General features: G+C 34.5%; 1 protein-coding gene across 4 annotated transcripts in view; it reads left to right on the top strand.

The window, feature by feature from the left end:
- The window catches only part of LOC129945466 (homeobox protein caupolican), a 252,581-nt gene extending 244,901 nt beyond the window's left edge, over nt 1-7,680 (top strand). For 3 of the 4 annotated variants that reach the window (XM_056055238.1, XM_056055240.1, XM_056055241.1), the window contains exons 4-5: nt 4,295-4,596; nt 4,741-7,680. In XM_056055238.1, coding sequence (XP_055911213.1) covers nt 4,295-4,596; nt 4,741-5,627 — 1,189 coding nt within the window. In that variant the 3' untranslated portion in view covers nt 5,628-7,680. The remainder of the gene's footprint in view (nt 1-4,294; nt 4,597-4,740) is intronic. The other variant, XM_056055239.1, reaches the window with a different exon arrangement.
- Nucleotides 7,681-27,425: the final 19,745 nt, after the last annotated feature.

Raw genomic sequence — 27,425 nt, 5'->3', positions numbered from 1 at the left:
ATAAATTGACGGCCCTATTAAGCTTCTCTGACACAACTACAAAATGTATTTACTCATATTTGACCAATCCTATGCAAACCGTGTCCAGCAATTGTAGAATGTCCTTGTTAATCGTGGTCCTCAAGGATCAATCCTTGGGCCTTTACTGTTTTCATTGTTCATTAATGACTGACCCTCTGTTTTGTCTTACTGTCAGTTTCATATCTATGCAGATGGTGTCCAATTATATATTAGTTTTCCTAAGATGATGCTTAAGGATGCAATATCTGAAACGAACATTGATTTACAGGCTAGATATGATTGGTTGACACGGAACGTACTCAAACTCAATCCTGAAAAAAAAAACGAAAGCTCTTCCAATTTCAATAAACAATCAATAGGTCCACTGGTGATCTCATAGTTTATCTCTCCGAAGAGTTGAACAAATCTTTACATCGCTTTGGAGAAAGTAAGATTATGGAACTTGATATTTCAAAGGCATTTGATAGAGTTTGAAGACCTCTAAAAATGATAAGTGTTCGTTCTCTCTACGGGACATTTGCTTCTCTCGAACACCGCCTCAAGGTCTCATGCCTGTCATTGTTTTATCGTTATTTTTATAACCAATGCTCTAGCGAAATATCAAGTTGCATTCCTCCCTTAAACCATTCAACCGTAATACCCTTACTGCTAGGAATTCCCATCAGTTTACCCTTGAGCCCAATTTTGGACGTACTGTTAAGTACAGAGATTCTTTCTTTAGCCGCACTACGCGAATGTGAAATGCTTTACCTGGCATTTAATGCAATAGCTCTGTTTGTTTCTAACCTACGTAGGTTCGATAATGTCTTTTCCAGCTCGTCAGCTTTTTAATTGCGATCTGGTAGCTTTCTTCAAATATCGTTGTATTTTACTCTTCAAATTGATTGTTAAAAAGACTCTAAGTTATTTATGTACAGACTTAATTTTTGTGTTTCTAGCCGTTCCATTTTATTACGCCCGTTCACCTTTACGTGTTTGACATCGCGCAGGCAATTTTCCGTTCATGCTGTTAGACCTTTAGACCTTTCCTTTTAAAGGAGGTCTAGAATCGAAAACAGAAAGTTTCAAGTTTTGAATATGTCTCGAACTTGAACTGAACATACTTTTAAATTAATTTTATTTTCCTTGCGTCTTGATCCAGACAACTTTTAATTAGCAAGCCCTTTGTTTTTGTTGTTGCATTCTGAAATTTGTAATTCTTAATTTTAGTCCATTTTTAATGTATAATTAATTCTAACTAGTTTTATGTTAATTTTGTTAATTGTCTCCTAAATCAATGTTTTATATCCTGTACTAAACTTGATGTCAAATAAAAATAAACGCCTTTGTGTGTCAGACTTGAATACCTCAACTGTCAACATTATTAAATAAAATGATGTTTTTTTTTGCAAGTGTAATGCATTATGCATTTGTCTGTACCTTAAGTTAATGGATTTAATTACTGCCGCCAGGAAGGGTCCCATATCATTTGCAGCAAATTTAATGTCACTATTTTCAGCATGCAGAATTTTAAAAATACAGTAGAAATCCAATATTTGTAGGTGAAATTATTTAAATTCAAATAAATACCTTGATACATGAACTAGAAAAAAGTATCTTTTAACATTTGATTAGAAGAAAGTCGTAAAAACATAAACCAAACAAATTTTAAAACTTTTATTTAATGACATCAAAACAAATCTTATCTACTGTCAATCAGAACTTTAGCTATTACTGTAAATACAGCGCATTGTGAATGAATGTTGGATTAGATATTACCTTTTTAACCTTTCAATACAAGTTGTATTGGATGGTTTCAAGTCTAAAATTCATAAAATATATGCTGGTGTAACACAGGGCTCCGTTTTGTCTCCGACTCTCTTCCTAATCAACTGTCAGTACTCGGTATGTGAACCACAGATCACCTTTTATGGAATGAACACATATTTGATATTGCAAAAAATGCTACCAGGATTTCTCCGACGGTGCAAGAAATTATTCGCCCCTTCTAAACTGGCGGTAATTAACAAAGCCTTAATTCGTTCAAAACTTGAATATAACTCGCATATTTGGGCAGGAGCCCCTAAAATAAGTTTGAGCCTTCTAGATAGGATACAAAAAAGAGCTTTAAAATGATAGGTGATAGAACTATAACCGACACATTTACATCTCTCGAACACCGCCGCAAAGTTTCATGCCTTCCGTTATTTTACAGATACTTTTACAAACAATGTTCCGTCGAATCAGCAAGTTGCATTCGCCCCCTTTAACAATTCAGCCGTAATACTCGCACTTCCAGAAATGCTCATCAGTTTACCCTCGAGCTCAATTTCGGACGTACTGCTAAGTATAGAGATTCTTTTTTTAACCACTTAAAAAATCCTTCCCTATTTTCCTAATACTCGCACTGTGTTTAACCGTAAACGTGTTAAGGGTATACATATCCCCTTGAGTGCCTGTACTTTATAAAAAAAAGGTCCAGAAGTCGCTTCTTCAAATAAGACAAAAATACTTAAATTTATAACTTGCATTTTGAATCAAATTTTCAACCTTCACATGTTTTTTGTAATACTGTATGGCCACTGTAAATTAACACCCAAGTTGTATGAGTTTAGTGCGTTTAAAACAGGGTTGGATAGGGTATTACTCGTACTCCATCCGTAGTGCTTATTCTCAATGATACACGTGTTCAATGCTGACCAACGTTAACATGACGTAAAATTGCTGTTACTGTCCCCAAATGTCGAAGGGCCTCCACCACTATATTGTTACCACAAAAAGCAATGATAAGCATACACAAACCCCATCATTGCATAAAGGCTCGCTACCTACACTACATACATACATATATAAATTTATAATGTATTTATAGTACCTTCAGTGAACGACAAAATTTGCGTAGCGGGGGGCTGTATTTGGGTTGTGTATATTATAGGCTTGTGTAGTGGATATAGGCAAAAGTGTAGTTTGCAGTTAAATCTTGTTTTGCCCGGCATTACTGACCAAACCGTTATTATAGACACACCGTATGCTCTGGGTTATAGCGAAAATATTAAAAAGCCGCAAATTGGCGTAAATGGCCACCATCAAATGACCAACACGTTTGGGGTTACGCGCCTGTAGGTGGTAATTAAAATGCTTGCAACAAGACTGGGTGGCAATTTGTGGTCAGTTCCACAGAGATAGAGAGAAAGAGGACTAACCGGAAGCAGCTTTGATCAATTTTTCATTCTTTTTTTGTATCTGTGTTTATACCTAACTGTGTAAAGAGCTTCGTTTAAGGGTGTGTGTTATGATGTGGGGTCCAAACAAATTTATAAAATTTACAGACATTTGAACGCAGTATTATTTTCCATTTAGGGCTTTAGGTTGTTATCATTTGGTCAGCAAACCATAATATTTTTTTAATAACACAAAATAGTCTCAATCAAAAACCGCTGAGTTTGATCATTCTAAATTTATAAAACTACCCCCTATCTGTCGAAAGAAGTCGGTAGGTGTATGGGCCAGGGCTGATTCTGGTTCTAAGTGCCATAGGCGGTAGAAATGTAATCAATATTTGTATATAGTTTGAACACCACCAGGCGTACAGTATAGAGATTATTTTTTCAACCGCACATCAAGAATGTGGAATACTTTAACTAACTTCACTTCTTCCTCTGATTTTGATATTTAAATTTCAAAACTTTAAGCCCCATGAGAACTGTTATATAATCTTTGATTGTTTGCTATACCTGTCCCTTACAGCCGCAAGATTTTGAATTCATTAATATTTTGTAGGGTAGTCATAAAGCCTTTTGCGTGCGCCTTAAATAAAATTGAGGTCAAATTTGGGATAAGATTAATCAAAACTTATAGTTCGATATTTGCAATGAAAATCAATAACGCTTAAGACAAGACGGGAGTTTTCAATCTTTTTCAACGCATGTCTACCAACTGGCGCCTTGTTATACTTAATGCCTTCAACACACCATTATCCGGCCCTTTAAGACATTAACAAAAAACACTACACGACCGACCGACCTACGACTAAGTTAAATATCTATGTACAATCGGCCGCGTTCCAAAGACTTATTTCTCATTTCTTGCGGAATGGTTTTTGTACCTATACCTACGAATAAGTCGTTGTTGTCAGGTATGCATAGGTACTTAGAGAATGAATAACTATAATTGAAACGTTTGCATGCACTGCGATTTTTAATCCGATTTGTTTTCGCAAAATGTGTAGATACAACGGCTATAAACCTATTTATTTATTTTTTTTCTTTCTTTCTTTCTTTTTCTATTTTTATAGTTATGGCATGGACTTAAATGGTGCTAGACGAAAGAACGCAACCCGCGAAACAACATCAACCCTTAAAGCCTGGCTGAATGAGCATAAGAAAAACCCTTACCCAACGAAGGGTGAGAAGATCATGTTGGCGATTATAACGAAAATGACTTTGACTCAAGTGTCTACGTGGTTTGCGAATGCCCGCCGGAGACTGAAAAAAGAAAATAAAATGACGTGGGAGCCAAGAAATCGTGTTGATGACGATGACGCGAATGTTGATGATGACGATCATAAAAGTAACGACGACAAGGATATGCTAGGTGGTGAGTTAAATTTTTATTTTTCTATTCGTTTTAACATTTTCCTTGTTTAAAGTAGGCGTAGCCCCCCTCCCCAAAAAAAATTTGTGTTCTCCTTGTAAAAATTCGCCTTTTAAATTTCTGTTTTGTTTTGTTATTTCTTTCCAGACGCCAAAGATTCTGGTCTTGGATCGACTGAAGACAACGATCGCCAGTCACATCGCCTCGATATGCTAGACAGACCCGAAGGCAATAACAGCGAATGGTCTGGGTCTCGGCCCGGAAGTCCAAACGGCTCACCTGACATATATGACCGCCCCGGCGGTGGTCATCCGCTCTTCCATCCGGCGGCGTTACATCATCTACGACCCCCAGCTGGTTCGCCACCCGATCTGAGCCATCACCTTCACCATCCCCTTCATCATCCATCGAGTGGCAGCACTAATTCCAGCTTAGTATCGAAGCCCCGAATATGGTCACTCGCCGATATGGCCAGCAAAGATGGAAAGGACAGCAAAGATGGTTCGGGGAGTGAAGGAGGCGGCAACGGGAATCCGCCCCCACATTCTATATATGGTCACCCGCAACAACATTCTTCACCCGGAAAAATCCTATCCCCACTAGCTGCCCGCATGCCAAATTACTCACCTTATGCGAGGCCAGATCTGTATCGTGGTTTCTATGGGCCGACAGCTGCGCATTTGAGCGGACCCTCACAGGAATTCCTCGAACACCACAGATCCTTCAATGCCCAACTGGCGGCGCACAACGGCCTCAGTATGAATCCGCTGCTTTGGAAAGCTGCTGTTTCATCAGCCGGCGGCGGCCCTCCCTTCGCGCCTCTAAGTCTAACAACGAACCACCACCATGGGGTTCCGCCGTCGGGTGCGTCACCATCCGCCTCAAGTACATCTTCGTCGATCGGTTGTGATGCTCCGCCAGCAGTCTCGTCTAATCAGGGTCACCAAGGACAAAGTTCACGGCATTCGACGTCCTCCTCTTCGTCGGGAAAACTCTCACCACCCATTAACGTCACGACGACGGGCAAGCCATGACCTTTAACACTGTCATCATCATCGCCTCCAGCATTGCAACAGCAACAACAACCACCACCACCACCACAACCGTCATCCTCCTCATCAGCAGTAGTATCCACCTCGTCTTCGTCGTCGTCGTCATCGCAACAACACTCGCATCTCCAACCGAATCAACTTTCCGCTTTCCGGTCGTTGGTTGCGTTTCGCGAACAGCCCAAACTAACTCTTCGGCCATAAATCGGTTCGGTGTTGCCGTGATGCAAAAAAACGCTTTTTTTCTCTTTTTTCACGAATAAAAAAAGGATAAAGAAATGGAAAATCTTTCGGACAATAATTTACATGTGATTTATTTGTATTTCATTCGAAAATACATAATTTTTAGGAAGCGGATGTTTAGAAAAAAAAAAAAATTATAAACTTAAAAACAAATAAGAAAAATGAAAGTCATTTAATCCCTTTTTGAGACATTGTGTCCTTGTTTCTCAACACCCTGATACCAGTTCGCGGATTTAACTTATGCAATCAGAGCTTATAGGACGTAAATATTCAAAAACAAAAAAAACACAAAAAATCTTGAAAAGAAATTCAAACAAAACAAAAGCAAAACAAAAAAAAAAACTCAAAAAGTACTAGATTAGCAATAAACCAAAATGTACCATAATTATATAGCATTGAATTAATTGAATATAAAAGAATTTATCTATAAACAAAACATTAAAATCCTAAAAATCGTGAGTTGTTTTAGTTAAATTTCTCAAATTTCATTTTTTGAGCGGCACATTTATGTATATTATTATTTTTTTCGTTCTCTAAAAAAAAAATTATATAAATAAAAGTAATTAATTTTTGTTTCAATTTAATTGAATTCTGTATTTATAACTAATAAATTCTTGTGCATGTGTGAAAATATTTCGACTAAAGTTGTATGTAAATATTAGTAACTAAGCCTCCCCTAAAAAAAAAAACAAGCCCAGGATTCCTTTTGCCCTCTCCCTCGTCCTCGCCCAAGCCCCCTCGTCAATAACTATCCCTTGTGTGAATTTGTAAATTCGTCATTTGCACCATGTATATGTAAATATTAGAATTTAAAAGAGAATGTTTTTTTGTTTTCATTGAACTAAGCCATCAATCGCAACCAAGTCAAGTCTGCCCCGTAATTTAGAAGAAAATAAAACAAAATTACAGTAAGATTCACTAGGTTAGATACATTTTTTTAAGAATGTTTTAACTTTTGCTTTTTACAAACTGATTGATTCCTGCAAAATTGAGGTGAAGCTCGACATTCTTAACTTGAAATGTCTGACCAACGTTAAGAAGTGAAGAAACAGTCTAAAAAAATGTATCTAAGCAAGTGACACGCACTGTAGCACGTCGACATATCACGAATAAAGCGGTGAGATTTAATTGATGGTGATGATGGTGGTAAAATTTTGTTTGACAGCAACGTCCTTTGTATCCTTTTTAGAATTAAGTTCAACTTTTTGTTCCTCTCTTGTATTCATACTAAAACAATTGTTTATTTTTTAATATAAATATTTTATTTTTTTTGTTTGCTGTGTAACTTGGTTGTATAATTTTTAATATAAAAAATTAAATACACACACACACATCAGTGAACGAAATGTGCGTTATGACGTTCAGTTAAAAAAAAAATAATGTAAATTAAAAAAAAAACACATAAAAATGGTTAAAAAACATACTTTAAACAAAAACATGTATAATGTTTAAAAGAACCTGACACATGGTTATTTTGATAAATTAACAAAACAAAACGAGGAATAAGCCATGTGTCCCAAAGTATGCAAACTTTAGCTGAATGAGACGCAACGGATATAACGTAACAGTGTACTATAAAATATGAAACATATATAAATATATATACAAACTAATATTAGGTATTATTTAATTGATAAATAAAAAATAAGATGTTATCACTAAGAATAATTATTATTATTAATAGAAATGATAATATGTTAAATAAAAACAAATTAAAAAAAAAAAAACAAAAAAAAACATTATAATAATTATATAAGAAAAAAAAACAACAATAAGAAAATATGAAAAGATTTTTGAAACAAAAAAAAACTTAGTTGCAATAATTAAATAATATTCCCTAAATAAAGGAAACAATTAATTAAAAAATAATTTAAAATGAGTTTTTGTTGATACTTTGAAGACAAACTGATTTCAGATAAAACGGACTTATTTAAATCCCAGAATACTTCGGAGGTTCCCGATAAAAGACGTTGAATGGTAAAGTATAGAGACTTAATTAATTCTTGGATGCGACTTTAAGGGCCGTCGCCTTAAAAAGGAAGCGAATGTGACATTTTCGCATTACTGTTTGCGATTCGCCAAGTTGACGTGCGCCTTGAACTTCAAAAATTTGGCGAATTGAAATGTCGTTCTATTACAATTAGGGAATGCTCGCCTTTATCTGTCATAATCGGTCGAACTGTAATTCTTAGCGATTTTGAAAAAATCACAGTTCTTTTATCAATTCGAAGTAGTTGTCTAGATTTTTTGTTGCGACATAAAAAAAAAATGGGTGAAAATCGACAAAGGTAAGAATTACAACATAAATAATTATTAAATAAATTAATTACAACTTCTCAAAGTTGGTGGAGCTAATGGAGGCAAACCTCGACATTGCCAAGGGTGTCAGGGCGTTTGGATATTTGGATTCGTTTGCCCTTGAACTAAACGCATTGGGACCTTCTATACGAGAGGGTAAAGAGTGACTATCTTGACCGCTCTCCATTTATCCACCACCTTTCCAACAAATCCTTTAACGCACTATGATTCCACACAAACGAGCCATGCGTAGAAACAGGATATCTAGCATCAATATATCTTATTACTCCATTATTGTCAAGCCTTAAAAAGAAAAAGTTTTACCTAAACATCAAGATTCAATTTTAAAGTACTTTACTACCATCGAATTTAAGCTGTAAAAACGTTTCTATTTAAATATTGGTGTGGTAACTGAGCAGGAGCTATGATACCAATATGAGTTCCGTCTACACATCCAACTATCTCTGCTAAGCCTGCTCTTTGAAAAAAAATGTTTCCTGCTTCTTGCTTTTCATTAGTGGACATATCTGCGTTGATCCAAACTGGGCAGATTCCAGTGGCGTAGCTAGACCTTTGGGGGCCCTGTATCCAATTTTTTTTTTGGGCCCCATCACCTCTTACCAAAACTGGGCCATAGCCTTATAAGCTTTTTTAAATTAAAACACTAACGTCAATAAATAAGTTAAATTTAATTCAATGTGTAACGACATAGGAACTTTAACATAAATACATACTACATAATATATAGATACATGTTTTATAAAGCTCAAAAAAAATTAAATAATATATGCACTTCTTCTCAAAGTACTACTTTCCTTGCCTTTTTTTCTGCAAATTTATTTATTAAATCTTCCATACCTGAAGAAGATTTCATTTTTTCAAGATTATCTGCTTCTATTGATAAAAGTGATAAATCTGACAACCTCTTCTGTCCCATTGAAGTTCTGAGATAATTTTTTATTATTTTCAGCTTGGGAAAAGATCTTTCAGCTGTTGCTGTGGTGACCGGAAGAGTCAAAAAGAGAAAGCATGCTGTTATTACTTCAGAAAAACTAGAAGCAAGATTATTAAATTCGATGACTTATAATTTAGTAAGTTCTTTTATGGAATTGATTTTGAGGATTTCGGATTTAAGGCATGTTTTTAGAGCAATTAGTTGATTCCAGAAATCACCAGATATGTCTGTATTGTAGCTTTTTTGAACCTTGATTTAACTCATCATTTGAGAACGATAAAAGCTTACCCTGTTCCAACACTTCAAACATACTACTAAGACTATAAAGGCTTTGAAATCTTTGCTGAGTTTGTCCAATCAAAATGTCCAAGCAGGAATAGTAAATATTGCCTTTGAAGTAAATTTCCGGATCAAAAATTTTATGATCTTCTGTCAACTCATCAAAAAACCGCTTGGTTATTTTCCTCCTTTTATTTTTGAAGACAGGCGTTACTCCCCAATCGTTGGCTAAATCCTTGGACTTTTTAAGTAGAACACTGAATTTCTTTTGATTTCTTTCTTTTTCTAGGCCGTCTAAAAGATTTTGAAGCAAAATACTTGCTTTTTGTAAATCATTTTCCTCATCTTGAAGGGCTTTGGAAACTGGACTTATAATATCAAACAGCGAAGAAAAACATGACATCAACACAATAAAGTCGTACGTCTCTAAAATGTTTATAACATTTTTACATTCGTCGTTCGTCTTTTTTTGTTGATGTCAAATTGATTTGGTGTAAGGTTTTCATTATCAATGTATAGTTTGATCTTATACCACATAGTGCATCATTTCGTGTCGACCATCTCGTAGGACAAACCTTTTTAAGGGTAATTTTATATTTTTCGAATGAAACGTTGTGCAGCAAAGACCAGCGCTTCATACTGTTACCAAAAAATGTATATATTTTCTCTAAACTATCGAAAAATGTTGACACTTCAAGTATATTTTTTGCTACATCATTAAGTATCAAATTTAATGAATGTGCTGCGCAATGAACATAGTCGGCATTTTGAGTGTTCTCTTTAATAAGGGCTTGTAATCCTCCATATACACCCGACATAACATTCGCTCCATCATAACCTTGTCCTATGCATTTGGATAAATCAAGTCCATATTCACTTATTGTTTTTAAAACTTCTGTTTTTAGCCCTTCGGCACTAGCATCAGTAATTGGTACAAACCCTAAAAATGACTCGCAGATTTTTATATCTTTATTTACTTTTTCATCGGTTTCTGCTATACATATATACCTAATAACAACAGACAGTTGGTCAATTTTTGATAGGTCTTGTGTTGTATCCAAAATTATAGATAGAAAAGGAGCTTTTTTTAATTTCTAAAACAATGTTTTCTCTTAATAGGATACCAAGCAATTCAATTATTTCATTTTGAATTGTAGGCCTTAAATAATTTATTTCACCTTTTGGTTTCAAAATGAGTTCTTTCAAAATAGGATCATAATTAGATATTAAGTGAATAATGGATATAAAATTTCCAGAATCTGAATCATGTCCTCTTAAAGGTAAATTGCACGAGGCCAAAGTAATTATGACATTTATAATACGGGGCAAAACATTTCGCCAAAAAGTTATTTTACTGTTGAGTTCACTTTCTAAATGGGTAACTATAGTACCTTCTTGTAACCAATTTTTATAATTTAAAGCAGAGTTTATGTGTTGCTGAGAGTTTTCATGATCAGATATATTTTTAGTTAAATTGGTTCTAACTACGACACCGTTTATCCATGCGGAAGAGTACGATTTGCTTTGACGATCTGCTAACAACCAACAGAAGTGACAGTAAGGTTTGTTCAAAATATAAGAATAACATAACCATAGTCTAACAATTCGAATACCAGCCTTATTTGAATATGAGTAATGAAAGTTTGAAAAACATCGAGTTGCTTCCGATCATCGGAACATTTTTTTGTAATAAAACTTTATTAAATATTTAAGTGAATTTTTTTACACGCGTCTTGTGCTCTATATCTTTGGGGGCCCCTATATCTCGGGGGCCCTGTTACATGGATACAGCTGATACAGCGGTAGCTACGCCACTGGCAGATTCTTGCTTCAAGCAAATTAAGAACTTCGCTTTAAACTTCTGCAACTGTAGGTTGGGAGAAACCCAGCTCAAAGTCATTTCCTAAACTATTTTGATAACTTCCACATCTGAGAAATCGTAGTGCACACGGAAGTTTTAAAATTGGTGGAATTGCAGAACTTTTAGTCGTTTGAAATCCTGAACTTATCGGACTTAAAAGATATTTAATGCGTGTTTGCTAAGCCGAAAGTATAACACAAATCTATGAAAAAAAATCTTGTTAAATTTTATCAAAGTACTCGTAATTGTTAATTTTATTACAAATTATCTGGTACTTCCAGTGAGTTGGAAGCATCTCTTAAACTTCTCGTCAATTTGCAGATCATGATTTTTTCTTCCTTATTTGTTACTTCTTCATTTTCATCCTCGAAAAACAATTCAACGCTGCAATCATCTTTATTTTTATTTACTTTTTTCACAAAAAAAACAATATTCTTCAATCCGACTTTATAAATATTTATGACAATGAATGACATTTCACTTTCAGTTTTTAATGTTGGCAATTTTGTTTTTAAAGACGAAATACATAGTCCGCCATTGGTAATACCACCAAACTGTTAATTCGCCAAAACATTCGACTTTAGGCGAATTTTCGACTCGCGAGTGATAATACGCCCCTAAAATAGAAAAAAGATTTGAATGTAATAAAGTCGATACAAATAACATCAATAAATCGAAAGAAAAGATTTTTTGAACTTCCAAACATAAAACCCAAGAGTTAAACAATTTTTTTAAATTTAAAGCTTTTATATTTTGAGATTTAACAACGTACTGAAACTACTGTCAAAATTCATTTTAAAAAAATGTTTTGGAGTCACTCCAATTCACAGAACTAAATCACTTATGTGTCGTCTTGAAGCGCCTTCCCGGCGCCTTCCTAGCATTCCAACAAAAATGAAAATGGTGGACAAATTTAGGCTTTAGGGATAATTTAAAATTATACGAAGAATCGTGACAATATGCGTTTCTCAAGATAGTAGGATTCTAATTTTATAATGTTGCTGTTGTAGCACGTTTTGTTAACGTTAACCCAGGGGCCTCATTATTCGATTCGCGGCGAATCGTTTTTCTAGCGAGGTTGTCATTTTTCAAATATAGCTTTCGCTTTCGCCTTCTTTATTTTGAAATCGACCAATTAACGAATTCGAAGGCGGATTTGAAAAGTCACAGTGTTTATGATTATTCACTGTTCGATTCCGTGGATTTTTTCTTGATTGTAGTTATATAAAAATGTGAGCTAGCTTTATTTTAATTTACAATCCACAATGCAATATAAAATTTTAAACTTAATTCAAGGAAAGATAAAAAGAAGCAAACAAATCGACATCAATTTTTGGTTCTCGTCGAGTTTATGAAGAAAAATAAGGGCATTGCAACGGGAGCACTCGTCGGTCCTGAATATCAGGATAAAACAAGATTAATTATTATTAAATATTAAATATTCAGCCCTATTCTGCTATTCACGTGAATCGTATTTTCGATTCACACATTCGATTCCCTTTCACACTGCCTTGCATTCTGCTATCCATCGGGTGAACTGCATTATACCAAACCAATTTGACATTCAATCAAACTGTTGTACATGTACAAATCTTGGGAGTGTTAGATAAATTGTTTTGATTCATGCAAAAATTAAGTTTAATCAATTCACCGAAACAGAATAGTTTTTGTAATTTTCGGAAATGGGCAGTATTGGACTATTTATTCCAATTTTATTTATTTTTTTATTTTATCCAAAATAGTCTTTTGTTTATAAAACAAATACATCAAATGAAAAATACGCTGCATCTTATACGCGGATCTGTATAGAATGAATGCTTTCACGTGAATAGAAGAATACATCGGAATATTACCGACGTTACCGACATACACAGATTCACTTCGAATGAATAGCAGAATAATGATTAGTGAAAATTCCCCCCGATGATTAGCAGAATAGGCATGATTGTTAATTAAATAAATCACCACAAATTTCACAAATTAAATCAAAACTAAATACAATTTGTGGAAAGCTGTCAAAACAAAAGTGTCAAATCACTCGAATATAGGAAGAACTATTTTCACTTCGCTGCGAATTCGTTACTAAGGAAATACGACGCGAGTCGAATTAAAAGGATCCCGCCGCCGCGAGCATCATAATTAGGCCCAGGTTTTTCAATTCCTAGTCGGCCATAACTAGGTAACCATTGAGCGGGATTTACTCCGCAACACTTGTTTTATCGGAAACTCAAATTCGGCTCGAGGCAGCTTTGTTCCCAAGAAATTTTAAATAAACGCGACGCTATGACACATTGCGACTGATGTCTCAAATTTAGGCCCATATAAGCAAATTTATAGATACAATTAAAAATTTGATGTATTTCCAAATCACGTATGGTGATTGTTAGTGGGTTGGACTGCCATGCAAGGAGTCATGGGTTCAATCCATGCCTGTGCCACCTAACTTTTTTCACGGGTACTACCTCTTGCGAGTAATTTTTGTCATGAAAAGTCCTTTTTCAAATTAGCCGTTCGGATTCGGCATATAAACTGTAGGTCCCTTCCATCTACATTACTCTCACACAGGAATGGTTGAGAGTTGTAAGTCACTAGGCCCTGGTTCTTTATTTACCTAATTTATTTATTTTATAGACACCTATTGCGTTTTAAGATTTTGAAAAATCAATAAGAGAGAGTAATTTATTGTTAACAAAAGGTATTTATTGCGCTAGCGTTTTTTAAGAAATGTAACAAGATACACAGATTTTTAAATTAAAACAATCGAATAAAGCCCTGTCCCTATTTCCAAACATATGTTGGAAAGAACCTGTCGGAGGACTTGCTTGTATCTGTCAAAAATAAAACGATTGCAAGTACTTAATCGCAATGCATCGCATCGAAGTACGTCGAAGCAAAATGTATCAGATTCGTATAAAATCGGATAAAACCCCGCTCCGACGTACTGTTATCTCAATCGGGCATAAGGTTAGGTTAGATTAAGTTAAAGTGGCTGTCCATGATGGAATAGAAAATAGGGCGTAAAGACTTACAACTTTGTTAACGTCGTATATTTTCTGAGTGGATATTAAAAATGCTCGGACGTGAAGGTTACGGTAATAAGTTTAATTCTAAGAATAATTATTTAAAAGCCTTATCATCCTCAATGTTTAACTAAATAGATCTTACTTATTCGAAAATAAGCCTGGTGTAACTTTTATGGTAAATCGTTGAGTTACTAAGCAACGACGTCTAAATTTGTATGGCCGGAATTGTAAGTTATTGAATCGCAACTTCATAAGAAAAGTTTTCTGATCTTGTTATTTCTTGAGGAAAAATTCCAACCAGAAACTTTAAGGCCACGTAAAAGGTAATCGATTCAAGACCTAAAAAACAAATTCGTGAAGTTATATAGTATATAGATTATAGGGCCTAAAATGTGGGAAATGGTCAAGAAAAATGTCATGGAAAACTTATGTTTGCGTTTATGGCTACAGCCGTGCTTGTTACTTCGATTATATCTTTTTTCATGAAAAGGTTAACATACTTTCCTCTTAACAATAAACAATAAACATCAATTAATTTTTATTAAAAAAATACTCCTTTTTATTAATTTCAAAATGAAACATCTTATTGGAAACCCCTGTATTTTCACTTGAGCTCTTATCTCAATGAGCGTTGTGTTTTCAATTATGTTCTTGATTCTCTGCCATTGGAAATATTACCAGAACCGCAAAAGCACCCAAATCGATTTTGAATATTATGTGATGCAAATATAAGAAAAAAACTAAAACAAAGAATAAACATGCAAAATGAAAAAAAAGTCATCTTTGAAAGTCACTCTGAAGTCTAAAGCTTTAAGGGAATTGTATTGAGGCGACATATTTATTTCTCCATCGAGATAAAATTATAAAACTTCGAAATGATTCACATTAAAATAATGCAACCTTCTAAAATTACACCATATGAAGTGTCACACAACATTGTTTAGAGGCAAATTATCATCGTGTACCAAGACTTTCATTGACTTCCTCATATGACGATGTGTTGAATAGGGACAAATATTTCTGTCCCAAAAGTGAATACATACTTCTTATTTGTAAAGTATACTTACTTAATTAAGGTGGCGCTATTGTCCGGGCGGAGCTGGTCCTCAACCAACATGCGTCTCAAGCCAGTTCGGTCAATAGCTAGCTGTCTCCACTTTCGCACGCCAAGTTGGTTGAGGTCTTCACCCACCTGCGTGCGCCACCTGAGTCGCGGTCTTCCTCTACTGCACCGTCCCTCGGGATTTGATTCGAAGACTTTTCCGGCTGGAGCGTTGGTGTCAGTTGTTTCTACATGGCATAGCCATCTAAGCAGTTGGACTTTAATTCTGCTAACTAGGTCAGTATAGCCCGTACAGTTCGTGGTTATATTTTCTATTCTATTCTCCATCTATGTATACGGGACCAAAAATCACCCGAAGAATTTTTCTCTCGAAGCATCCTCAGACTTTCTCATCGCCTCAGCGATATAAATGAGAACCGGGATGATGGTGATTTTAAATGCTTGAGAGAGGACTTTACTTTTACTACTCAATTGCTTTCTCCTCGTCAGTGCAAAAAAGCATTGATTTGCAAGAGTTATTCTTTATTTGATTTTATCGCTGATGCTATTGTCTGTGTTTATAGCGGTGCCTAGGTAGATAAAGTCATCAACTACCTCAAAGTTATAGCCGTCCATGGTGAAGTTTTGTCCAAGACGTCGTTGTTCAATGTCCTTTTTTGATGACGGCATAAACTTGGTCTTGCCTCATTGAATACTAAACCCATCTTCTTCGCTTCATAACGCTTTGATCTTCCTATTATGTCAATATCATCTGCGTATCCGAGTAGTTGGATGGACCTTTGGAAGATTGTGCCTCTAGTGTTGACGGTTGAGTTTTGCACAATTCTTTCCAGAACGACGTTGAAGAAGTCGCATGACAGTGCACCGCCTTGTCTAAAACTTTTTTGACATCAAATGAATCGGTGAGATTTTTTCGACCCTGATCTTTATTCTGCACAGACGGATAAGTTTGACAGAAATACCATTAGATTCTTATAGATGCTGTCATACGCAGTTCTAAAATCGAAAAAGAGATGCCTTGGTTTTTTGCAAAATCTGCCGTATTGTGAATATTTGGTCGATAGTGGACTTTGCTATTCCACACTAAAATAAGGACCTATCAGGTTGTGGACGAATGGCTTCAGACTTTCACATAATACAGCAGAGAGGATCTTATATGCAATGTTAGGGAGACTGAAGCCTCTGTAGTTGGCGCAATTTTAAGGGTCTCCGTTTTTATGTATCGGGCACACAATTCACTCATCGGGTATGCTTTCTTCCGACCATATTTTGAAGATGAGTTAGTGCATGCTCCCTACCAAGTCATTTCCTGCTGCTTTGAATAGTCCGGCAGCGATGCCCTCAGCTTCAGCAGCTTCGTTTGACTTAAGTTTAGACATAGCTATCTTCACTTCGTCAAGGTAGGGTAGGCGGAATTGTTGATCTGCGTCGCCTAGGTTGAGTGGTTCTATCTCCCTTACAGCGGAATTCGGTTCGTCATCGCCGTTATATAATTTGGAGAAGTTGTCTTTCCATATTCTCAGCATCAACTGCGGTTATTCTACTACCATGTTCCCCTGATCGTCTTTGTAGGCTTCGGTTCGTGGCTGGTACCCTTGGGAGGTTTTTTTACCGTTTGGTAACATTTACGAACCTCATTCCTCTATCTCCTCGATAGTGTGAAACTTAGCACTTCAGAGGCGGCATCTCTGATGGCTGCAAGGCAATGTTGCCACTGGTTTTCAATGCTTAATGCAGGCAGCATAGGACTCCTTAAGAGGTTATTAGAGACTTGATCGGAAAAGGACATGGCAGTCTTTTGCGATTATAGCCGTCTAACGTCGAAAGTATCCCCTGAAAATATTCATGAAAGAAAATTTCGTCAGTGGTCCTTCTATTTAATTCTGAAAGATTTATTTAGAGAATAATCCAAGGACATTCTTAGCAGTATTTTATGGAGTTGCACCTTCCCTCTATAAGTCGAAATATTAAATCACTCAAATTGTTTAATATCTGTCAATGCAAATATTGGATAAAACGCTTGAAAAATTCTTGAATGTCAATAATGAATGTTTAATATTGATGCAGTTTAAACTAATGACATTATTCCAAATATTATTCAATGCAGAGCAACCTCATTTTAGGTCCATTTAGAAGACGAATAAATCATGCGTCCTTGAGTGAATCTTCGTCGTCATCGGTCGTCACTCGATTGTTACCTATATAGAAAGCTATGCACGCATTGCACAAACCAATTAATTTCGTCAAATCGATGCAATGATGATTTGAAACAATTCTCAAGCTTCAAATTCGAAATTCGAATCTCATCATCGGAATCTGAATTGGAATGATTTAATGCCACAGTGCCCACTTGGAATTGTTATAAACATGTTAAACTCATCATAAAGTCAGCTCCACTCGACATGACTTGCCACACATGAGCGATGAAAGAATTGCAGTTGTTGGTGATTTTTTGTCCCCGCTGCTATATAAACAACATAAGCTACATGCCATATACCCGACAACATTCTGTAGTTTGTCCGATGTTATTACTGTAACAAGTTTCAAGTCTTACACTGATCTCAAGTGTTTCGCTTGGAGAATTTAAAAAACTCCAAGACCCCTTAGCATGGGTTCCACACATAGATGTGGTTGTTGATACGCACAAGGGGAGCCATCAGAAGATTGATTTATGAAGATCAAAAATATGGACTCCTCCACGGTGAAAATATTCGACTACAATTCAATGAGTATAAATATACCCACAGTCCTACCTAAAGTAAATCCTTGCTTCTTAGTAAGTCTGGAACGGATGGACGGACGGACGAACGGACATGGACAATGGACACAAGAGACATCAGGACAGGACAGCCTTTGGTTGACGCACGTTGATGATGTTGTTTCCGCCGGTGAGTGAACATTAATCGTGGCGAGATATCGGGTGAATCTTTACAGAAATAACATGCATTTCAGCTTTCGTCACACAAAAAGAATTATGACAGCGGCATTGTCTGACCATTCCACAAGCACCAGAACCAGCGCCAGTGCAGCGCCCAGCTATAGCCACATCCACCATAGCTTATGCTCTATCGCCATCGTTAAGTAAAGACCAGCAATCAGAGGCGGAGGGAACAACAACAAGAGAGTAATAAAAAATCATTGAGGAAAAAAAGCTCCAAAGAGTTAAACAACAAATATGACGACATTTTTCGTTTCGATTATCATCATTTTTAGTATTATGTCGTTGGGTTGTAAATGCATGTTCATTATGTCTTTACCAGACAAAGTCCTATAGTGGCTTTTCGACAAAGTAATGTCCTCGGCTAAACGTTTTTTTCACTTGTCAAATTTATAAAGAGGTATGTATAGTTTTGAGGAAATGTTTATACCTTTCGATTCAACAAAATTTTAAGATAAATTCAATTCTGTTTATAACAGGAAGGAGTCAGTTTTAAAAAACATTCTCTTAAATTGAATTAAAGACAAAGCATTAGTCTAAGACCATGTGTGAGGACTTATTTTCGGTGTGAAAGCAAACCAGTTGATGTTAAAGTTGTAGGTAGCCTTAGAAAAAGTAATAACAGAAACGTTCGTCTGCCGGCACGTTTCTGGAAAAAAGTGCATCAAAAGTACAAGTTTTCCAAAAATTGAACAAGGGTGGGAAGCCACTCCAAATGCGTTGCAGTTAGATGTGTAGAAGTCTGTCATGTACAATTTTGCAATCAGGAAGTTCCGGATGAGACCAATTTTTAAGTGGTTTCCAAAAAGTCTAAAAACACAAAGAAAGTGTTTTCGGCTACCTTAATGCCTGTCGAACCCATATTTGAGATCAAAAAGTCGTAGGCGTCAAGATCCCTCCGTGTTTCAGCTGGTTTCCTTTCACGACAAAAATAAGGCCTCAGCTCTCGATCTAAACAAAAGAAAAAATTAACATAGTACTGAATTCTGAACATCTAAGGAGGTTTTTGCGAGAAAAAATCAAATCTTCTTTAAAATATTGGCACACAATATTGAGAGAGATATAAATTTGATGTAATTTTAAACTTGTTTTACATTGAAGGTACAATTTCTTTACATTTTGTTAAAGCTAAAATCACAAAACGAGTACTTAAATCCCTAAAAAGTAAGCTTAATATATTTACATATAGGGCTGGCATCTTGTGCTTTGTTTTTCTTAAACACTTCCTTATGTTGCCCGCTCGAAATATGGACAGTAAGCCAGTATCAAAATAAGTTCCTTTAAACTTGACCAAATTTTGTTAGAATTGGACACTTATTTCCAAAGTGTAGCCAAAACAGTGTGTTTTTGAAGAGAATTTTTGAACAAAATATAGCAATAATAGCTTGAGAAGTATTCTGTAAAAAAAACTTTTATTACTCCCCTAAAATTTCGAATTGGCTCGCTCAATTATGTTATGGCTGAAACACAAACACGCTTCAGCTTCGGCTTCGTCTGCGTTACGTTGGGCCTGCTTTGAATGACACATCCAATATGACATTCCTAAAAGGGCACTACTGTCATTAGCAGCTGTTATTTTTTCTCAAAATAAAACTAAATATGAGTTCTGAAATCAGAAAAATTAAATTTATGAGGGAAGTAGCTTACACAGCCTATCGTGGGTATGTTTAGCTCTTGGAGCAAGAAGAAACGCAGACTGAGATGGGTCCGGGAGTTTAATCTACGGACTTCTTCAATCTATAAGAATTTCTTGGAAACTCATTTTCTATTCTACAAAAATAAAACGTTTTCATGGCAAAATTGTATACTTTTTCTTTATATGTATTTTTCAATAACTAACCTTTTAACTTTTTCTAATAACCAATGAGAATTCCTCCAAAAGCAAATGTGTTTTGTTTGTTGTCTTTCTTACAGCTGTCAGATAAAGCAAATGTTCAGCAAATTTGAATTAGAGCTTCCGTTTGGAGTCACATTACGTAACATTACGTTATTTTCTTACGATTGTCAAATGATCGGAGGTCGGAGCTTCATTGTAATAACATGCATTGAATTCCTATGGCTGAACTCGTAAAAGTCAGGTGAAGCCCAAGCTGAAGATTGTTTGTGTTTCAGCCATTATAGCTTTGCTGTTCGGGCTACAATGCTACTTGCATTCTGGAGCTTGGTGTTTGGAGCGAATTGTGGATTGGTGGCACTTGGACCTTCTTTTTTGAAAATGAGGAACAACACTTCAGTTAGCGTTGGGTGTTATAGAGCCATGTTAACCGACTTTAAAAATGCCGCAAAATTGTTGGAGTCAAAATATAACATGAACAAAGTTTAAGTTCTTTAATTTGACTGCTTTTTAGGTTTGTTTAGGTTTGTTTGATTTTTTTTTTTTCTCAGAGTCCATGCCTTAATGATATATTCAGGACCCTATTTCATAAACATTAACAAGTGACAATACTACAAAATTGTCACACTTATGTGACAAGTTTTCATCGCATAACGTATTGACAGGTGGCATACTTGTCAAGTAAAAAACAACGACAACTTTCCAATTTATTCATTGTCCAGTTATGACAATTTTGTCGTGAAGAATTTTTCATTGTCAAAGTATGTCAATTTTATTGTGACAATGACATATGACAAATTTGTCACTTTTATATGATGAGCAACTACATGGTACTGAGCTCGACTTCCAAGCCAGTACAAAGCACATACAATTTGGGTCTTAGCATAAAGAGCATGGTTTCTTTTTGTGGGATACTAGAGGTGCCGACCGATTTTTAACGAAATATATTCTAATGTTATTTTGCATCAATTAATGACACTCAAGCTGTTGCCCAAGATTTTGACAAGGTTTGGCATGAGGGACTTGAGTACAAACTGCAAAGGGATCTTCCCAGGCAGTACTTTGAAATATTAAAATCGTACATCACAGACCGATTGTTTGAAGTAAGGTACAATCAAGAATACTCGGAATTGACGAAAATAGAAGCCTTTGTACCACAAGAAAGTGTCCTAGGTCCTACCTTGTATTTATTATACACAAGGGATATTCCAGTTGGTAAGCACACCGTAATGGCTACTTTTGCAGATGATACCTCAATTTTGCTACCCGACAAATGTGTCTCTAAGGCAGCAGTAAAACTACAAAATGCCGTCGACACAGTGAGAGCTTGAACCGTATCAAACACAATGAAATCTTCACATATAAACTTTACAAATAAAAAGACAAACAATATTTAAATATTCATTAATAATCAAGCTGTACTCGTACCTTACGTCAATACGGCCAAATACCTTTGGCTTTGGATGCAAAGCTAAAGTAGAAAGAGCACATAAAAAAGAAAAGACCTATGGAATCCAGTTATAAGGCTTTACAAAGCAAACAAATACCGAAATCATCAAAAACTTCCAAAACAAAGTCCTTCGTCGAATAGTTAATGCACCTTGGTACATAAGAAATACCGATCTACATCGTGACTTATAAATAGAAATGGTTACAGAAGTTGTTAAAAAATATTATTCTATTATATTATATTATTATATATGTTTATATTATATTATTCTGAAATGGAGTCCGTCTTCAATATAAGAAACCATGTTCGGAGATTAAAAAGAACCAAGCCTCATGGGCTTATGGCCTAAAAAAACATGGGAAAGGATTAAAAGTTTCAACTTCCCTCAAAGTGATTGTACAAAGTTAAGAAAGAAAAATCGGAAGTCGATCCTTCAAGATTGGTCCTAATGGAGAGGTGGTTTTAGTGGTTAAGAGTCCCACACTACTTGGTGTCGAATACTGCCAAGTGTCTTTTGAAGATTTCCTCGTGTCAAAAAAAAAAAGAAAAAAAACTTAATGACGCGAAATCATTGCTTCTTCTTTATCTAAAAAGTCGAGGGTGGCTTACTTCGCGTTGATCATCACTTTCACTGGAAAACATTATTTCAAAATAAAATTGTCACCTTACGATCGAAACTCAATTGCCTATCAAAATTGTCAACTCCATACTGACAAAATTGTAATTTTTACTATTTTGTCTGTTTCATAAAAAAAATGTCACTTCAAATATTTGTTTGGGAACATGTGACAATTTTAAAAAAATCCCTGTCAGTTGTCAGTTCATTGTCATTTAAAATGTTTGTATGATCCGAAATGTTGACAACTGTGACAAATTCCCCGAAAATTTTACAAAATTGCCAATTTTTTGAAAAATTTAGACAAATGTCAGGTTTTTAGTTTTCAAATTATCACATGTCGCATCTGTCAAAATTTATGAAAAAGGGCGCAGATGCAGTATGTTTTAGAAAAGAAAAAAGTCAAAATGCAGCCTTCAAAGTTGAAAAAAAGTTGTATACTTTCGGAAGGTATAATATTTAAGCTGGTGGAAGTTCTAAAAATTTTAAACAAATTAGAAACCATTGAAACAAATAAGCATAACAAAATGTTTTAGAGAATAATTCAAGATAACACTAGATTCACGAGAAACAATCTTTAAATTATATCACAAAAAACTTCAAACTATATTTAATTTCTGAGATTAAAAGAACGTCAAATTTTACATAGTGTTTAATCTATCAACTCTACCTGCCAGGCTATATCTCCAGAGCAAACAACCATCAAGGATAAACAATTTTATTTTTATATAAAGTGTCCATTAAACAAACGCTTTTATTGCTATAAAGTATGTAAGTACTGAGGGACTCTTTTTTTCTTAGAAGTATACAAAATATTGTCTGCTTAACATTCAGAAGTTAACCCAAAAGTAATTTTCTAGTGAACCATTCAATAATAACAATAATAATAATTTATTGTAATGCAAAGTTGGACTTTGCACAGTACGTTCTGCGATATTTACTCTTGCGCTGCCACTACCACCACCGCCACACCGCTCCGGCCTGACCGCCACCACCACCACCACTTGGCAGTGCGGCGCGGCGGCGGCGGCGTAGTCCGTGGATCATAAAAATCGCATAATAAGAAAATTATGAATGCATAATCAATCAGAATTGTCGGTGATTAAAGGAGAACATAAATTTCTATCTGTCACTAGATTCATCGTTTTCAATCCTCAATCGATGTACTTGAGAGATCCAAGACTCGAGTTTGTTTGCTTGTTGCTTTTTTGAGGACCGCCATATGCTACACATTTGAAGGAGACGTTTGTCCGTCCGCGTGGCCTGCGTTACGTTGTGTTGTGTGGATTGGGCAGTGATCGAAAGCGAGGAAACACAAATGTGATATGAAATGCACTGTACCACATTTCAATAGTTACTCGTATCTTAAAGATACACATATGTATCTACTCGTGTGTATAGGCTTTCATGTTGGACTTTATAGTCAGTTTGAAGCCAATCGAAGGGAGATTGAGACAAACTTTTGTTAACTAATCGTTTTTGTTGCTGGAGAATCGAACGCCAACATACGTCAACGGTAATTGAACGTGACCGACAGTAATTGGCCGTTGAATTAAATCAAGTTGTCAGGATATTTTCAAATCAAAATTTTTGGTTTAACTTTTTAATACTAACTTATTCGAAGTCATGTTAGATGTCAAAAGTCTTGACTTGGCTGAATTGTGCAACCGCCTTTTTGTGTAGGAGCAAAGAATATAATAATAAATTCAACTTTGAATTTACAGTTTGGGATTATCAGGTTATTTTCTCAACTCGTATATCGTATCACCTTTAGATCTACATGGAAATAGATTGGTTGCTTTAATATTTCTAGATATTTATATCAAGACGTCGAGTCGTCGTCGATTAAAGTATCTCTGTGGTTCAATTCATAATAATATTAAATCTGATAAAAATGCAAATTACATTGCTGGTAAAAATGATATAAAATATAAATCAAACAAGTTCTTCGTATAGTCTGCGGAGTGTGGTTATAATTATTATGAGGATAGTAATGGTTTGTTTTATGAAACACAGTTAAACCACTTTTTCAGAAGACAATAGTCATTTTGTGTCATAACTAAAGATTCAAATTTCATTTTAGTGATTCAAATGTGGCAAAGGTGAAATGTTAGGAAGAAGTAAAAACATAGTACCCGTAGAAGGATATTTAGTGCGTTGGAATGTCATGACAGAGGCCTTGGGTTCGATCCCTGCCTGTGCGATCTAAAGTTTTTTTTTACGGGTTCTGCCTCTTGCGAGAAATTGACAATTCTTTCAAGAGTAATTCTTGTCATGAAAAGTACTTTCTCAAAGTAGCCTCCATCCCCGACAACAGTACTCGCACACGAGGATAGTTGAGAGTTGTAAGTCACCAGGCCCTAGTTCTCAAATTAATTTAATTTTTTTTTTTAAATGTTCATCCTTTTTTTTTGTTCAACAATTTTTGTTAGCACTCAAAAGAGTTTAGTTTTTCAGAAGGGAAACACATAATTTAATTAAACATATTTGTTAGTTTTCAAGTTTTTTTTTCAGTTAATATTCTCATATATATGCGGATAGTTTAAAGGTTCTTAGTCAACAATTTTTCGGGCTAATACAGTTTTTAAATAATTCTTTCTTTTAAGCGTCTTTAAAATAAAGTTCAACTGTCATTTAAACTTGAAATAAATGTTTAAATTATCAAATGAAGAAAAAACAATATATAGGCTGGGATGCCACCCAGACCGATAGCTCCCCATCCGTACCCGTCTTTCAATTTATATTAAACTTTAACAAGCTACTATAACAATATTTTGTGTAAGGTGACAAATTTTAAGTCAATACCTTTCTTTGTTTTCATCAAACTTGAGCCTAACACCATTTCATTTCAGTGTTTTGTTACTGTTCTGTAAAAAAAGTTGTAACTTGCATTTTTCTAGAAAAATTTACTCAAAGTTAACAAGAATTTTTTGTATAGGATATATACGGTTTGGATTTTTCTAACATCATTATCTTCGGTTAATTACAAAAATTAGCACAGAATGAAGTCAATATTTTTCTTTTTTTACGTGATATCTTGATGACAACATCAATATTTATAAATTTGTTGTGTACTATTTTTTGCAGATTTAAAATTTGTATAAAAAAGCTGTTAAAAAATTGAAAACAACATTAGTTTGAAGCCATTATCTATAATATTTGAAAAGATAATTGAGTTAAAAATCAAAAACTAATATTAAGTATAATTTTTTGTAAAAAAAACTGTCAATTGGATTCTTCTCAAATTTTTAAAGACTTCAAAAACATTATTCTCCTTATCATACAATTATTGTTGAGGTTAAATAATTTGTTGAATTTTGTTGATGTATAAAAAAATGCTCATTTAATTTTTTTTCAACATGAAACTAGTTGCTAGCCCTATTTGGACAAAATGCTTTGCAAACAATCTTGTTTCCCATAATGTAAAATACAAAGTTTTCATCGCAATAGCCAAGTCTGTTATGTAGTATGCAGCCCAAACTTAGCGATATGAAGAAGAATAAGGTTTTATGTCAAAAGATGTTTTAAACTACCAAAAAAACACACCAAATTATCTTTATTAAAACGCTTAAGCTCCATATTGGCTATCTTTTGAGAGTTTTTAACATGCCTAATCAAAGATTGCTTAAATTTATAGCACTGTATGCTATTAAAAATGAGAGTTTTTGGTTCGAGAAATTAAATTAAGTGGCTGAATATTGTGATATGAATTTTACCCTCAATGTGTAGTCATGCAATAGAAGAAATGTCAAAATTGTTCTCATCGCCAAATTAGACGAAAAATACAGGTTTGAATGTATCTATCAAGTGACTTCATCTGTATGTAGAGCCAGTTACAGCGTGCCTCAACAAAATCTTTGAAAAATAAATTGATTTAGGATTGATTCTTATAAAAAATTATTATCGGCTATTAACTTCCCATAGGAAGCTATTCTAACCGGTCCGATTTATCGAATTGAAAATTTTGACAGTTCCGACGTTTCAAGGTCCGTAGCGTCTAAATAAAAGATTTTTAGAAAGATGTCTGCGCCTGAGTTTGTTCGTACGTTCGCGAAGGTTTTTTTTTTGTCGCCCATAGCTCGAAACCAGTAGAGATAATGATTTAAATAAATTTTGCTATACCGATAATACTGAAGAATAATGCAGGAAGGACTCGCAAAAAAATGAGTGGGTGTTTTTTTTTATCACAGCAATTTGAAAAGAAAAGGTAAACATTTCGGTTAACCCAAAATATCGCACGAAGCAATAACGTTAGCGACATGTATTAAGTTTTGTATTATATGTTAAAATTTGATATATTTTTGGAAAAATCTACCACTTTTTACAAACAAAAAATTATTTTAACTCCAAAATAGTTTTGTGCAGCGATGAATAACGTTTTCGACATGTGGTAAAATTTTGAGAAAAATCGAAAGGACAGTTTTTTTTTATAAAAAAAGAATATAAGAACCAAAAAAACATTTCTAAAAGTTAGTAAGAAATCAGTTTCGACTCAAATATCTTCTCGAAAATTTTAGATTTTGACTTCAAGCTAGTTTTGTCTTATATATTCCGTAAAATTTTGAGAAAAATCAAATTGACAGTTTTTTTTTAAACAAAAACCTACAAAAATACTTATGGTTCGTAAAAATTGATTTTCGACTGATATATCATTTTTTAAAATTTGAGATTATGACTTGAAATTAATTTTGTCGTATAACAAATATTATTGAAAAATCAAATTGGCAGATTTTTTTATAAGAAATAAAAACCGAAAAAGAAACTTGGTAAAAACTTACTTTCGACTCAAATTTCTTTTCAAAAATGAAACTAATTTTATCTCACAGAAAATATTGTTTTCGACATTTAGTAAATTTCTTTATACAAATCCAACACTCAGTTTTTTTCATTAAAAAAATAAAATCTACAAAAAATAGTACTCAAATTTCGTAAAAATAGATGTTCGGTTCTCGATATCTCGCGAACCAAAGCGGGTATTGGCTTTAAATGAATGTCATTTATCTAATTTGTATTTGTTTATAAATAAAAACAAATTTTAAGAAATGCTACTAAAATTGGTAAAAATTGTTTTCCGCCTAAAATTTCGTTAACAAAAATAGGTTTTGAAATCAAACTATTTCATTGTATGCACAATTTTGTTGGTAATTTAAATTGTTTTTTAAATAATTCAACTGACACCTTTTTTAATAAACGCGAAAACCTATAAACCTTTTAAGTAAGACA

The sequence above is a fragment of the Eupeodes corollae genome, chromosome 2, assembly GCF_945859685.1.
Source record: "Eupeodes corollae chromosome 2, idEupCoro1.1, whole genome shotgun sequence".
NCBI lineage: Eukaryota > Metazoa > Arthropoda > Insecta > Diptera > Syrphidae > Eupeodes > Eupeodes corollae.
This window is presented reverse-complemented; position numbering and strand designations above follow the sequence as displayed.